This window comes from Pangasianodon hypophthalmus, chromosome 20, assembly GCF_027358585.1.
Source record: "Pangasianodon hypophthalmus isolate fPanHyp1 chromosome 20, fPanHyp1.pri, whole genome shotgun sequence".
Lineage (NCBI taxonomy): Eukaryota > Metazoa > Chordata > Actinopteri > Siluriformes > Pangasiidae > Pangasianodon > Pangasianodon hypophthalmus.
The window spans coordinates 12421015-12437366 of record NC_069729.1 but is presented as its reverse complement, the minus strand read 5'-3'; the positions used below and the strand labels follow the sequence as shown (position 1 = coordinate 12437366).

The following is a 16352-nucleotide window of genomic DNA, read 5'->3' as shown; positions in this document are numbered from 1 at the left end:
GATGTACAGCATGATTGTTTTGCTTGCGTTAGTGGTTAAAAATATTGTGAGTGAAGATTATCATTACTTACTCGCACACATGCGGTCATTCACATTGCTATCACTGAGTTGTAAATTAGCTAAAGAAACAAATGACAAACATTACCTACATGCTAGTTGGAGTGCTACTGTCCTACTATGAAGCATGAGTAGCTTAACCCTACTGCATTGTGAACGATGTGTTGTGAATGGAGCACTGCAATAGTGTGGTTGTTGCTCTAGCAAAGCTAACTGTGGTAGGTGAAATTAACTAGAAATGAAACAATCAGTTTTTCAGTTCTCAATGTTATCTTGACACGACATCATCTTGGCACCTCATCCACCAAGGGAAAAAGACCCCGTTTGGAGGACGATGAGTCATTTTCAGCATCTAATATTTTAACAGTTACAGCTAGTGTTAGTGCAGCTGACACAAAAATCAAACTCACAACTGTTTAAAAATTTCCCTTGAGTTTTTATGGCCAAAAGTTTGTGAACACCTAACCATCACACCCATGTGGCTGTTGAACAAACCATTCCAGATCTAGTCCCCTTTTTGCTGTTATAATAACCTCCACTCTTCTGGGAAGGCTTTCCACTAGATTTTGCAGCATGGCTCTGGGGATCTGCTCATTCAGCCACAAGATCATTAGTTTGCTCAGGCACTGATGTTGGACGAGAAAGCCTGGGGCGGCATTAACAGTTCATCCCGAAGGTGTTCAGTGGGGTTGAAGTCAGGGCTCTTCGCAGGCCACTCGAGTTCTTCCACTCGGATCTTGGCAAACCATGTCTTCATGGAGCTCGCTTTGTGCACAGGTGCATTTTCATGCTGGAAAAAGTTTGGGCCCCTTAGTTCCACTGAAGGGAAATTGTAATGCTGCAACATACAAAGACATTCTAGACAAGTGTGTACTTCTAACTTTGTGGCAAAAGTTTGGAGAAGGCCCACATATGGGAGTGATAGTCAGGTGTCCACACTTTTGGCCATATAGTGTATGTTCTATAGTGAAGATGCTCTAAAGTACCCCATATCTATAAAATGTCTGAAGAGAGATGATCCATATTCTTTGCAATTCCTAAAATAATTGACTTTTAAAACACCAGTCACTTTAGTCATGTGCCAAACAACATTTATTTCCCCATTCTGCAAAGATAGCCAATTTCACTTGATGTTACATTTTTTATTTGGCAGACACATTAGGTGATTTAGAAGTGATGCTAAAAGCCCAACAGTAGCTATTTGGCAGTGTTGGGACTTGAATTTACAACCTTCCTGTCATTAGCACAGGACCACAGCTGTTGAGTATCAACTCATTATTTAAGCAAATCCAGTCTGCTTCTACTGAATGAAATACCTGTTACAATGAAAATTACATTATGGAACATTTTTGTGCGTATAGTTATGTGAGAGTCTATGGGAACTACAGTTCTGTACAAAAGCCCCAAATGTACAGACAAATATAATAATAATAATTGGCAAAGATAACTGAAAAACAAGGCAAGAAGTGAAGCAAATAGGATTTCCCATTGTGGATAGTGATTGTAATGTAGGTTGTAAACAAAATAAAATCTCATCCAGTTTTGTGGCCTGTTCATTGTATGATGCTAATACTGTATGATGCTAGTTCACTGTATGATGCTAATACTGTATGATGCTAGTTCATTGTATGATGCTATAATGTAGGCTAAATAAACATTTGAAGCTGTCAACACCTAAACACTTGGAGGCATATAAAGTATAACAAATTTGTTTTCCTGAGTAAAACTTCTTCTGGTTTTCATCCAAACCCTCATATTACTTTCACCCTGACTCGATGCCAAGCATTGCAAAGAACCCCTCTCAAGTTCCAAATAGGCGGCACAGAGTCTGGTTGGGTATTGTAACTACTGTCGACTGCTTTGCAAACAACCTCCAGCTCCTCAGCTCCATCTGGTAATGGAACTGTTATTTCCCAAAGTTTCCAGGCCCAAGCTCGACCAAATGGAGGAGAAGGTGCAGAAGTTTCTCCTTCCTCGCTATTCTGAAGTTTGGCCACGTGCCATGTCTTCCCTCCATCCAACGAGACGTCGACCCTCATCACCTCCCTTCCTCCACCGCTCCAGGCATAACCTTTAACAGTCACTTCCTCCATGTCTCGTTCTACTGAGGAACCATCTGCCAGATTTGTGATGGCTGACTGAACAGGAAGCTCCTGGATGGCAGGAGCTGATTTAAAGTCCACTGTGTCCCAATCAGTGCCTGGTGAAAAGCCTTTGTAGTCATTCTGCTGCCAGTGACTCTGGCTTTCCTCTTCGCTGATGACTATCTTGCCGAGCCATTTGACATTTCGGGCTCCAACAACTCCAGGAACAATGACACGGACCGGGAAGCCATGATCTGCCGGGAGATCCTCTCCATTCATTTCGTATGCTAACAGGACATCTCCCTCTTCACTCATGGCCTTGCTTAATGGGATTGACGCTCCATATGCTGTACCCGTCACATCCATGTCTAAACCTTCAAACTGTACATGCCGTGCTTTAGCTGCCACCTCTGGACCAAAGCCGTAATGGTACAGGACATCTCTCAGATAAGCACCGGACCATGTACCATTACTGATTGCCGCAATTCCCCAGTTTAGACCTTTGACCTGCTTCACTTTGTCCATCTCAGAACGACGGTTCCCAGCACACTGGAGGGTTGCCATTACTGTATGTTTAGGAAAATGAGACTTAAGATCGTCCAAACTCAGAGACACAGTACCTCCAGGAAGACCCTCAATTTTCAGCCTGTATGTTTTAGGATCCACACGGGGAACAGGAAGGTGGTTTCGCTTGAAAAAGATGGCAGAAGGGGTGATATAACTATCAGTAAGAATGGCAGGCGGTGATTCAGCATTAAAGGGTTTTAAACTGTTCACTCTGAGAGCAGGATGACGAGCAGGGTCAGTAGAATAAGGATCTGCAGATTTAATGTCCTCCTTCTTGCCGACTTCTGCTCGAAGAATGCCAACTTTATACTTAGACAGAATTTCCAGAACATGCTCTTGTTCATGAACGGCATAAAGTGCCCAAAAGGGTTCTAGAGCCTTACCCGCGGCTAGAAGGATTTTGTCACCACCAGGATGGATGGCCACAAAGTCAGTAACATCATAGACGCTTCCTTTGTAAGTGACCCATATACCCTTTTCAACGGCGCAATGTTTTGTAACTTCTTCCTGGCTGTAAACTGGTAGGGAGTTCGTCTGAGTCACTGGAATTGCAGCTTGCTCGGCCTAGAGAATGAATTGAGAACAAAGACAAAATGAGAAGTGATTTGATGACATTGTGCACTGCTTTGACAGAAAGTACATATGGCTCAGTAGTTTGCATTTTTCATTAGCAATGAGTTTATTGCCATATAGTATTGTACAGCACACTAGGTTTTTAGTAATTATATTCTACAAAGTCTTATGAAGCTTCTCACTCCGTGACCCACTAATGTTGAATAGCAACATGTAGCCAAAGATGTTCTTGAGTATGGGAGGAAAGTTGGACTTTCTGTGTGTCTCCCTCTCATTTCTTTCATCTCTTTCCTAATTTGAAGGCAGTAGCATAATGACACACCATGACAGAACACTTGGCAACAGCAAGGTTCTTCTTTGACAGAAGGACACGTGGCTCAATGCATTTTTCCCCCTAGTATAGCAGTATATCAAACAGGAGGGTTTTTTTCAGCTTGTGCCTCATTAAATGCAAAGTTTCAGTGCTTGGTTAACATGCAGACATACAATATATATGAATTTAGCATTTTAGCCTCCTATACTCTTGATATCTTCCTCTCATTTGCTTATAAAGGACATTATAACAAGAGAATTGAATGAGAATGAGAAATGATTTGATGACAGTGAGACTCCTTTCTGACAAAATGTCACAACTGTCTGAGATTTAAGTTTTACCCTTTAATAATTTAAAAGCCAATTTATAAACAGATATCATCAGGTCCTCATGCTTCTTTATATTTCATTACCCTTTTTTGCACTTTTATTACAGTACAATATTCAAGTATTTTTGTCAAATTTTTGCAAAGTCTCAATAAAGTCAGAAAACATGAGCGTATTACCACAGACAAAGGCTTTACATGCTTAGCCTAAATACCATCTTCTTGTTTGTAAATGATATCACCCTTTGGCAATTTTAAGTGCATACCAAACTTAAATACAATCTGAGAAAGCACTCTACAAAATGCAAGGTCTTGCAACTTGCTATCAGGAGCAATTCAAGTACTGGTATCTATTCTGAACAGGATTTCGATTTACAGTTACAGATGCTCTTATCAAGGCAAAGCGATAAAAAGGACACAGTGTGAACAGATGCATTTCCTGCCAAGTCTAGTCCTTCTAGTTACTTATTTGTGTGCAGCAAATACCATTAGACTATGCTTCAGACAGGAAGGAAGCTATTGAACAAAACCTATTTTAGACATCTGACACTGCTGTGACTTTGACCCTGATTGGATAAATTCCAAAATCATTTTATATGCTGTTTACAGACAGTTATGTAGAAAACATAATGCCTCCACCACCTAGTGGTGGAGGCATAAAAACAGTAAGCTGCCCTAGTGACAACAAATAACAATATTACCAAGCCATGATGTTACTGATTAACAGTATATTCTGCCGGCCCCACATGCTAGGTGATGTGGTCAAAAGACTGACGGATTACAAAGAAAGATTGTTTTTAGTAATTGATAGTAATAAATTATACACAATATAGTAGTGCTGGGTGATTTTCATGGTTAATTTGAATTTTAACATGATTTTCAAAATGTTCTAATCGAGATTGTACATGTTTATATATACATATATGCCTATTTAATTTTTAATTAAAACATCCATAAAAGTTTAATACGAAGGAAAACACAGCCTTCTTAACCTGATAAACGCCTCCTACACCCTGCGCTACTCCCAAACGCATAGATTTCCAAAAAAAAAAAAAAAAAAAAAAAAGGCCAAGATGCACGCAGCACTTCGCCGAGGACTGAGCTCGTAGCAAAGAAAGGTTCAAATATCACTTCAGACATATGGAATTGGTGCAGGTTTGAAAAGTTTATATAAAATATAATGCTGCAGTACATCCTATGCGGTAATTCGCCAGTCGGAACTGTTGTCGTAATTTTTGACCTTGGCACGTTCGACAGATTAAGTGGGAAAATGGATGCCCCCATGTTCGTATTTTTTTTTAGCCACAAGCTAGGCAGCTAACTTGGATGAGTAATATATATTTTCTTTCTCAAACAGGGAACTGTTTGGTCAGTGTTTTAGATTTAACAAACGAATATGTCTTTATGTTGATTAATCTACAGCTAATACTTGTTATATACAATATAACTGTTTATTTCTGATGCTGTGCAGCCATGCTGATTTGATGTACCTCTGTAAATGGGGAAGGAACTTGGACTTGAGAAGAATACCCCAAGTTGACTTCTCAGTTGCGGTGGCATTTCATGTCACGAAAGACATGGTCCCCATTTACTCTGTCGAGAAAGAAGGGTTCACTAAGTTGTGCAAAAATAGTAAAAGTGCCATTTAGCAAATAGTGCAAACAATGTTTTTTTTTTTTTTAGATATCCTTTTTAAAATATTCTTTATTTAAAGTAACCATTGTTTGCACTGTTTGCTATAGATAGTGCTGTTACTATTTTTGCACATCCACATTTTTTTTAAAGTCTATTCTAATAATAAAACACTTAAAGATGAAAAAAGCGAGATTTTTTTTCCACCCAGCCCTATAATATTGCCAGGTAAAACCAAAAGTTTCAATTTCATGTTGTGTTTAATTATTGTCATATCACAGCATGTGTTGTGAATGAGTCTCTGAAATGTTTATGTGCAGTTTGACTTTATAAAGCAATGTTTTGAGAAGTGTACGACTCTTGTTCCTCCATTAATTTTGTTCCAGTGTTTTCTTTCAGCCTCCACACCCCTCCATAATTCAGGCTCAATTATCTAGGTGGACGTATCCACGTCAAACGCTTACACATTCCAAAAAATGTACAAGTATTTGCCTTTAGGTTAAATAATAACACTGGAATGAGAACCAGCAGTACAGGCAGCCAAATAACAGCCATTTTTGAATAAAAACAACTACTTAGGGTTCAGTCGTTGAGTGCAAAAAATTCAGTCCAGCTAACCTGCTTGATGCTATAAAATATCATGGTTTAGTGGTTATGGTCCTGAATCCCAGGACTACTCAGTTCTTTCTAGTTTCCTAGACTGGATTCTGCCTTAGCTACAAGTAGTTTTGGTTGAGAAAAAACATCTCCAATGAGAAGGGAGAAGTTCCACTTCCTTTCTCACATGTTTCACAGTTCCTCCTAGGGCCTTCTTATTTTATCTTATATTTTCAGAAGCATTACAGCTCAGACAAAAGAAGCAAGGGTGGACAAATGATACATTCATTAACTAGTCCACTGGGTCTGTGGATGCACCAATGGGCTTGCTCTCTGCCATGTTTTGGTTGCCTGGAAACCTAAATAACCAGGCTAAAAAGTGGTAACTAATGCAATTGGCTATTATAAATTGTGCCTAGGTGTGAATGAGTGTGTGCCTGCTGCCCTGCGATACACTGGCATACCATCCAGGGCATGGCCCTGACCAGAATGTAAAGGAAGTCAGCGTGTATTCCAGGGAGGGAATTATGAGATACCCTTTACTGTCTGTGATTTTATTGGCTTATAAGCTTGTAAGTTGAACATCTTCAATGGCTGCATGCAAGAGTGCCATATATTCTATCAGACATAATTCACTCCTGATAAGCAAGACAATTTTGTCTCAATTGGTTCCTTAAAATAGGGAAGAAGTCTCACAATTGTCCTGGTGGACTTACGTGAGCCAATGTTTTATTAAGAAAGAAAGACAGATAACTGGAAAGATAACTGAGCACTAAAGTAATTCTCTATGTCTTAGACAGTGCATCCAGTCTCTCAATAGTGCTAACATGGGCCACGTCATCATCTATGACTTTCTTAGAAGATTCATAGCCACACATATGGTTTCAGGAGTATTTTCCTTTTGTCAGAAGCATCCTGTTTCTTTGGAAAACGTTGTGTACTACATGGCAATTTTACTACCTCTGAGCATCCATGGATGTATTTCAATATAGCAGTCAATTCTGCTTTTAGGTCTGCTTTACCTTATTGTGATGGAGTCCATAAGCCAGTACAGCTCCAGTTCCAGCTACCAGGCCAGTTAATGCGTATCTGAACCTTGATCCTCTGAATCTGGAATAGTGCTGATCTTGGCTACTGCTCCTCGAATGCAGAGCACGAAATCCTGACCACACAGATACTGCAGGGATGGGGCTCTTCAGCTGCCTGCAGAAATACAAGGAAGTATGTGCCCTTTCAGTAAAACAAAGAGTGTTCATGGAAGGCTTTAGAACATTGTCATTTTAGAATAGAATATTCTCATTTTAATATTTAGAATATTTAGAACAAGAATATTGTCATTTTTATTGTACAAACTTGTAGAATACCAAGAAATAAATCAGTAAAGTCTGGAATGCTAAGCAGTCATAAACCCAGGTAACTGAGTAACTAAGCCATATTAATGAAAAATAAACCATGTGATTTCCTGTACAATCATGCAATAACCAGAGACTGGGTTGTTTTAATGACAGTTTATAGCCTTAGGCATACCTTGGCACAATGAGAAATGAAACATGGGCAAAACTTTTGCAGTGTCTGAGGTGCTGCATTGCACTGGTGAGCTGGAAAAAAAGAGAAAAAATGTAAAAATGTCCCTAGTCATCAGATTTTTAAACAAATTATTTCTGTATTTAAACACCACATTGCATGACTTGTAAGAGAAAAATGACTTACAAGTTCACCCATTTAACATAGTTATAGTGTGCACATTTGATGGCAGCAGATGCAGGGGAAAATACACACATCATTAATTGGCACGCACAATTCTCCTGCAGACAAATCAAAACGCTCTTTCGCAACTTGGTTAAAAGACACGCAGCTAGGAGATATGAGATATCTCCATCTCTGTCAGTATCAGAGGTATGGTGACACTAAAGATTTACAAGTTACTTTGCATTTATACAGATACTAACTGTGGCCCTTCAGTTTCTATGCACAATTTGTCAGAGGAAAAAGTACTAGCATATGATGATCAGCTATTATTTTGGTTCACAAAAAATCTTTCTAAGGAATTTAAGAGCTTCCATTCCTCTTCTTGCTTTTTTTATTGAATCCTGTGTTTTCATGCACTAGTAAACCATGGCTTAACTTTAACCCTGTTGATTTTTAACTATTTCCTCATGGCCACGAGTCTGTTTTTCAGAAAGTCAGATTATACAGAAAAATCTGTGAATACCAGGAAAACTCTGCAATACTAGAAAAGCACTTCAAAATAATATCACTAACACTGCATTAAATCTAGAGTCTACTTTACACAGTTTTGTGCCCAATATTTTCTTCTTTTGTTACAACAGTAACATAGCTTACTAACATAGCTAGAAAAAAATATGTATATATCACACATTAAATATCAAAAACCTCATACTTTAAAGTCTTCAGTTACGTAAGGCAGGCTTCACAATAAGATACTGTGTGACCACCACAGACGCATGCACACCATCAATATGTAGTAGTGATGACTTCATGCATTTGTTTCAGTTACAAAATTGAAAATATCAGGCAAATAATCCAGGCTATAAATCTGAAGTCAGACAATTAGCTAACTAACCCTGTAAATATCAATATAATTATATCAGATCATTGATTAGAATGTTTTACTTCCCTTCATGAGACTGACCTAATTTCACTAATTTCCTCATCAAAATCAACTTGTGTAGTAAATCCCTTACCTACATGTTTCTTCAAACAGATAATACCAGAAGCAATCGAATCTTCTTCTAAAAATAATCAATTCTTCCCTTTGCACTGGCTATTACTTAAATCTCTTAAACTTGCAGTTATCAAACCCCTGATTAAAAAACTGACCTCGACCCCTGTCAGCTGTCCAACAATAGACCAATATCAAACCTCCCCTTTATCTCCAAGATCCTTGAAAAGGTTGTAGCACAGCAGTTATGCTCATATCTACACAGGAATAACATTCATGAAAACTATCAGTCAGGATTTAGGCCTCATCATAGCACAAAAAACAGTGCTGGTTAAAGTGGTAAATGACCTACTACTGGCCTCTGATCAGGATTGTGTCTCCTTGCTTGTGTTGCTTAACCTTAGTGCAGCTTTTGACACCACTGTCATATTATTCTCGTTGACAGATGAGAAAATGTTGCTGGAGTTAAGGGAATGGCCCTCTCCTCAGTCTTATTTGACTGACTGTTATCAGTTTGTAGATATAAATGGTGACTTCTCTATGCATACTAAGGTAAATTCTGGTGTTCCACAAGGTTCTGTCTTCATATCTGCTACCTCTGGGTAAAATTATTCATAAATTATTTGTACAGTTGTATGTTTTAGCAAAGCCAGATGAGAGACACCAGCTTAATAAAGTTGAGGAATGTGTAAAGGACATTAGACACTAGATGCTTACCAACTTCCTTCCACTTCATTCTGACAAGACAGAAGTACATGTACTAGGACCACATGCAGACAGAAGTAAGCTTTCTAATTACATAATAACTCTGGATAGCTTTTCTGTTTCATCACTAGAAGCAGTAAAAGACCTCAGTGCAATTATTGCCTCCAGTCTTTCATTTGAAGGTCATGTAGATATTATTACTAGAATAGCCTTCTGTCATCTCAGAAATGTTGCCAAGATAAGAAATATAATGTCACTACATGATACAGAAAAACTAGTTCGTGCTTTTATTCCCTCTAGGTTGGTTTATTGTAATGCCTTACTGTCTGGATGTTCCAGTATGTGTATAAACAAGCTCCAGTTAGTCTAGATCCTTATCTTATCCACATCTTATCCACACTGCATTGGCTCCCAATCAAATTTCGCATTGATTATAAAATACTACTATTGACCTATAAATCACTGAATGGTCTCGCGCCGCAATACCTGAGCAAACTTCTGGTCTTTTATGATCTACCACGCCTACTTTCGATCAAAAGGTGCAGGCTCTTTGTTGGTACCTCAAATAATGAAGGCTACAGCAGGGGGCAGAACTTTCTCTTACAAAGCCCCACAGTTATGGAACAGCCTTTCAAGTAGTGTTTGGGACTCAGACCACAGTCTCAGTGTTTAAGTCTAGGCTGAAAACATATTTGTTTAGTCAAGCCTTTTATTATTTTCTTAGGTGAAGGAGCAGATCAGGAGGGTTCAAAGGCATAGAGTGTTTTGCTGAACTGGGATGTTTGGATGTCACCCCCACTCTCACACGTTCACTCAGGTTTTTTGATGGTGGAGTGGCTGGTCGCTTTATGTCCCAGGGCACCCTCATGTCTGTGTTACTTTCTGGCTCTCCCTTTTAGTTATGCTGTCATAGCTAGTCTTGCCGGAGTCCCTGTTTACACTTGCACACAATGTACATTTTCTTTAACCATTACATGACAATGAGCATACCTAAATAATCTGTGTTTCTCTCTCTCTCTGCCTGTACAGCTACACATGCTATTCCTGAGATACCAGTGGTCCTGACTCCTTCTGCTCTCCGGACCTGCTTGATCCATCCTGATGCCCTACTTCTGGTTGGAGTTCTCAGCACCTGAAAACCATTCACTACTGCTGAGGACAGCCCCATTTGGACAGCCTAAAGATTGATGAAATTAATGTGGATGGTACCACATAGAAACCATAAATACGGCTTAGGACTGCAATCGCAGTTTTGCACTCCAGACTGAATCACTGGACAGTGTAAATAAAACTATAGTGAATTCAGAAATGATTCTGATGCTTATATTCATCAGTTGCTCATAAGTTTCTGGTTATAAAATTACAAAAATGTACACAAATATAGAAGGGAAATTATTTACAATCACACTATCTGTTGTCACCCAGATGAGGATGGGTTCCTTTTGAGCCTCTGAAGGTTTTGTCCTCATGTAGTCTCAGGGAGTTTTTCCTTGCCACCATCGCCTCTGGATTGCTCTTAAGGGATAAATTTATAAATTTGAAATTTATATCCGGAATTTATATATTTCTGTAAAGCTGCTTTGTGACAATGTCCATTGTTAAAAGTACTATACAAATAAACTGAAATGAATTGAATTGAACTTGTAATTTATGTAAGGAATAAAACACGACAATAGTTGCTGTTATAGGAAAATATCCACGATGACATCCAAAATGATGGGTGGAGTGATACTGTTACCACCCCAAATGTGATTATTTTCCAATAACAGGATATCTTGGCAGTGTTTCATTCTTCCGCAATTTATTAATGGTTAAATGGTTAAATTTTTTTGTTTATTAAAGAATGAGATGTTATCTTTTTGATCTGCTTAATGTTGTGGATTGTCTGCAAAACAAGTTAGCTCCTGTTATCACTTATGTTATAGCAACTATGGAGATGGGTCAATGACGTGACGTCTTCTTATTTTGTAAAAGTACCATGTATATATAGTACCTCTAAAATATATGGAACAACTTTAAACTTTTTTTTTGCTTTTTAGTCTAACATAATTTTTTTTACATTTAAACTGTAGAAATATCATGTGGTGCAGCCGTCTACCCATTACTCGAAATGGTTTTAAACGTATAAGTTTAATAATTGTTTTATAAAAAATCGTATGATGTAACCGAAAAGAAAAAGCCATTTTAAGACTTTTATTTTGAAAAGGTTTTCGAAGGCCAGTTGTTGCATCATACAGCAGTTTGTGACGAGCATCTGAAGACATAACAGGTCAGTACCACTCTTTAAATGTTGGAAAATAATCCTATTTTATGCTGCTGGTGTGTGGCTGACAAAACTGACCTTCATGTGGTATGACCTCAAAAAGCCCCTGAACACTGTGTTTTATTAAAAGCTGCATAATTCGATAATTAATTTCATAATGGCCTAGTGTGGTAAGAAAACATGTTTTGCTAAGTGGCCAATTCTCTTAACTGTAAATTTTAAATAATTACTAAAACATCATGTGGTGTGACCATTGTTAAACATTGTCAGAGATGGATTTATGTTTTTATGTTATAAAGTTCAGGTAATAAATTAATAAATAAATTATCTATCGCGCTGCCTATAAACAACTGTCATCATAGTAACATACAGTTAAACTCACAGCTTCATTATTAGTAGGGACGCGGCACAGACACAGGTAATTCACCCACGCACAATCTCTCTCTCTCTCTCTCACTCCCTCTCTTTCTCTAATAACTATTTACTATAATTCATTCATATAAATGTAATCTTATTGCACTACTTTATCTCAGTGTATGATTTAGAGCGGGCAGAATTCTAGATCTAACAACCCGTATATAAAATAACTAATAAAACAAAAATTAAAATAATGAAAATTAACCGTTATTTTTATCTTTTCAGTCAAATTTTGTGCTGCAAACATCAATGACAGCTTTAACTTGTCAATGCTGGCAAGTGAGCATGGTGTAAGCCATGGATTATCCCTTGTATGTGTGTGTGTATATATATATATATATATATATATATATATATATATATATATATATATATATATATATATATATATATATATATGTATATATATATATATGTATATATATATATATATATATATATATATACACACACACACACACACACATACAGTACTGTGCAAAAGTCTTTGCAAAGAAATGCTGTAGAGCAAAGATGCCTTCAAAAATAATGAAGTTAAATGTTTCTACATTAAAAAAAAACATAATATAAAAAGCAGTAAACAGTAATAAATTAAACAAAGTCAATATTTGGTGTCAAGATCCTTCACTTTAAAAAAAAAATGGTAGTCTCAGGTGCAGTGTGTGCAGTTTTATAAGGAAATGAGCTGTAAGTGTTACTGAGCATCTTGCAGAAGCAGCCACAGTTCTTCTGGAGACTTTGACTCACACTAACCGCAAAACCCAGCAGCCTTCATTCTGTTCTTTTGTCTGAAAAGCGGTCTTGCTGCTTTCTTTACTGACATACAAACATTTTTCTGTAACATTTAATTCTGTGCTGGAGAACTAATGTTTGGAAATCTAAAATGGTTTTGTACTGAATCAATAATGTAGAAGCCATAAAATAAAAATCTACAACAAAGTTTTTACTAAAAAAAAATATAAGTGCATAAGACTTTTACACAGTACTGTACATATGTATATATGTGTGTATGTATACAATGTGTGTATACATATATATATATATATACATATATATACATACATATATATATACACTATATTACCAAAAGTATTCGGTCACCTGCCTTGACTCACATATGAACTTAAGTGCCATCCCATTCCTAACCCATAGGGTTCAAATATGATGTTGGTCCACCTTTTGCAGCTATTACAGCTTCAACTCTTCTGGGAAGGCTGTCCACAAGGTTGAGGAGTGTGTTTATAGGAATTTTTGACCATTCTTCCAAAAGCGCATTGGTGAGGTCACACACACAATTCATCCCAAAGGTGTTCTATCGGGTTCAGGTCAGGACTCTGTGCAGGCCAGTCAAGTTCATCACTCTGTACAGCTCTGTACAGCACACCAGACTCTGTCATCCATGTCTTTATGGACCTTGCTTTGTGCACTGGTGCACAGTCATGTTGGAAGAGGAAGGGGCCCACTCCAAACTGTTCCCACAAGGTTGGGAGCATGGAATTGTCCAAAATGTTTTGGTATCCTGAAGCATTCAAAGTTCCTTTCACTGGAACTAAGGGGCCAAGCCCAACTCCTGAAAAACAACCCCACACCATAATTCCTCCTCCACCAAATTTCACACTCGGCACAATGCAGTCCGAAATGTACCGTTCTCCTGGCAACCTCCAAACCCAGACTCGTCCATCAGATTGCCAGATGGAAAAGCGTGATTCATCACTCCAGAGAACGCGTCTCCACTGCTCTAGAGTCCAGTGGCGGTGTGCTTTACACCACTGCATCCGACGCTTTGCATTGCACTTGGTGATGTGTGGCTTGGATGCAGCTGCTCGGCCATGGAAACCCATTCCATGAAGCTCTCTGCGTACTGTACTTGGGCTAATCTGAAGGTCACATGAAGTTTGGAGCTCTGTAGCAATTGACTGAAGAAAGTCGACGACCTCTTTGCACTATGCGCTTCAGCATCCGCTGACCCCTCTCCGTCAGTTTACGTGGCCTACCACTTCGTGGCTGAGTTGCTGTTGTTCCCAAACTCTTCCATTTTGTTATGATAAAGCTGACAGTTGGCTGTGGAATATTTAGGAGCGAGGAAATTTCACGACTGGATTTGTTGCACAGGTGGCATCCTATGACGGTTCCACGCTGGAATTCACTGAGCTCCTGAGAGCCGCCCATTCTTTCACAAATGTTTGTAAAAACAGTCTGCATGCCTAAGTGCTTGATTTTATACACCTGTGGCCAAGTGATTAGGACACCTGATTCTGATCATTTGGATGGGTGACCGAATACTTTTGGTAATATAGTGTATATTACAAAAATTTGAGGCTAAATGGACTTAAAGCTTCCAGAATTTCGTTAAATTCAAAATGAAAATTCAAGATTCAAAATCACAAGTAAACTACTTCAGCATACATTTTACTGAAGTAAAATACATTTTCCATACATTTTATGGGTTTTAAAGAGAAACTGTAAATTTCATGACAAACTGACAGACTGCTCCTAAAACATAACAATGAGCATGTTACTTACAGGTATTACAAAAAAAAAAAAAAAAAAAGTGCAAACTCATTTTTAAATCATTTGAATGTACTATAAACAACGTCAAAGTATTATATCCAGAATTGGTTGACTTGGCGAAAAAAAATGTTTTTTAAATAATTTAAATTAATATTAAAATATATGGGTACAGGGCTGTTTAAATATTTGAGTTATTGAAAGAAAATAAATAAATAAATATATATATATATATATATACATATATATACACATATATATATATATATATATATATATATATATATATATATATATATATATATATATATACACACACATATATATATATACACACAGTGGGGATCAAAAGTTTGGGCACCCCAGGTAAAAATTTGTATTAATGTGCATAAAGAAGCCAAGGAAAGATGGAAAAATCTCCAAAAGGCATCAAATTACAGATTAGACATTCTTATAATATGTCAAAAAAAGTTAGATTTTATTTCCATCATTTACACTTTCAAAATAACAGAAAACAAAAAAATGCAAAAGTTTGGGCACCCTGCAGAGTTAATATCTTGTACTGCCCCCTTTGGCAAGTATCACAGCTTGTAAACGCTTTTTGTAGCCAGCCAAGAGTCTTTCAATTCTTGTTTGAGGTATCTTTGCCCATTCTTCCTTACAAAAGTCTTCCAGTTCTTTGAGATTTCTGGGCTGTCTGTCACGCACTGCTCTTTTAAGGTCAATCCATAGATTTTCAATTATGTTGAGGTCAGGAGATTGTGAAGGCCATGGCAAAACCTTCAGTTTACGCCTCTTGATGTAATCCACCGTGGATTTTGAGGTGTGTTTAGGATCATTATCCATTTGTAGAAGCCATTCTCTCTTTAACTTCAGCTTTTTCACAGATGGCATCAAGTTACCGTCCAAAATTTGCTGAAATTTTATTGAATCCATTTTTCCTTCTACTCGTGAAATGTTCCCTGTGCCACTGGCTGCAATACAACCCCAAAGCATGATTGATCCACCCCCATGCTTAACAGTTGGACAGAGGTTCTTTTCATTAAATTCTGTGCCCTTTCTTCTCCGAACGTACCTTTGCTCATTCCGGCCAAAAAGTTCTATTTTAACGTCATTGGTCCACAGAACTTGTTTCCAAAATGCATCAGGCTTGTCTATACGTTCATTTGCAAACTTCAAATGCTGATTTTTGTGGTGAGGACGTAGAAGAGGTTTTCTTCTGATGACTCTTCCATGAAAACCATATTTGTACAAGTATCTCTTTATAGTGAAATAGTGTACCACAACTCCAGTGTCTGCCAGATCTTTCTGGAGGGATCGTGCAGTCAAATGTGGGTTCTGACTTGCTTTTCTCACAATCCTGCGAGCTGTTCTGTCTGATATTTTTCTTGGTCTTCCAGATCTTGCTTTAACTTCCACTGTTCCTGATATGCAAGACCCAGACTCATTACCTTACCAGCATCTCTTTCTTAGTCCCCCTTTTAAAGTAATAAAACAAAACAAAAAAGGCAGCTTGTTACTGAGAAACTGCAAAGCCCTCTGCCCTTAACACTTTAGCGAAAAGGAAAACTTAGTTACAATTTTACCTCTCCAGCACTGACATGGGCAACGCCTTCCAAAAATGCAAA

General features: G+C 37.9%; 1 protein-coding gene and 1 long non-coding RNA gene across 4 annotated transcripts in view; one reads left to right on the top strand and one right to left on the bottom strand.

Annotated features, from left to right (window-relative positions):
* Positions 1-1122: 1122 nt before the first annotated feature.
* Positions 1123-16352, bottom strand: part of suox (sulfite oxidase) — a 19649-nt gene continuing 4419 nt past the window's right edge. For 2 of the 3 annotated variants that reach the window (XM_026932874.3, XM_026932875.3), the window contains 3 exons: positions 7676-7746; positions 7171-7351; positions 1123-3272 (listed from right to left, as the gene is read on the bottom strand). In XM_026932874.3, coding sequence (XP_026788675.3) covers positions 1809-3272; positions 7171-7351; positions 7676-7734 — 1704 coding nt within the window. In that variant the 5' untranslated portion in view covers positions 7735-7746 and the 3' untranslated portion in view covers positions 1123-1808. Of the gene's footprint in view, positions 3273-7170; positions 7352-7675; positions 7747-7858; positions 7916-16352 lie in introns of those variants that run through there. The other variant, XM_053227157.1, reaches the window with a different exon arrangement.
* Positions 11615-16352, top strand: part of LOC113538052 (uncharacterized) — a 6026-nt gene continuing 1288 nt past the window's right edge. Inside the window, exon 1 of the long non-coding RNA XR_003403811.3 lies at positions 11615-11805. This is a non-coding gene — a long non-coding RNA (uncharacterized LOC113538052). The remainder of the gene's footprint in view (positions 11806-16352) is intronic.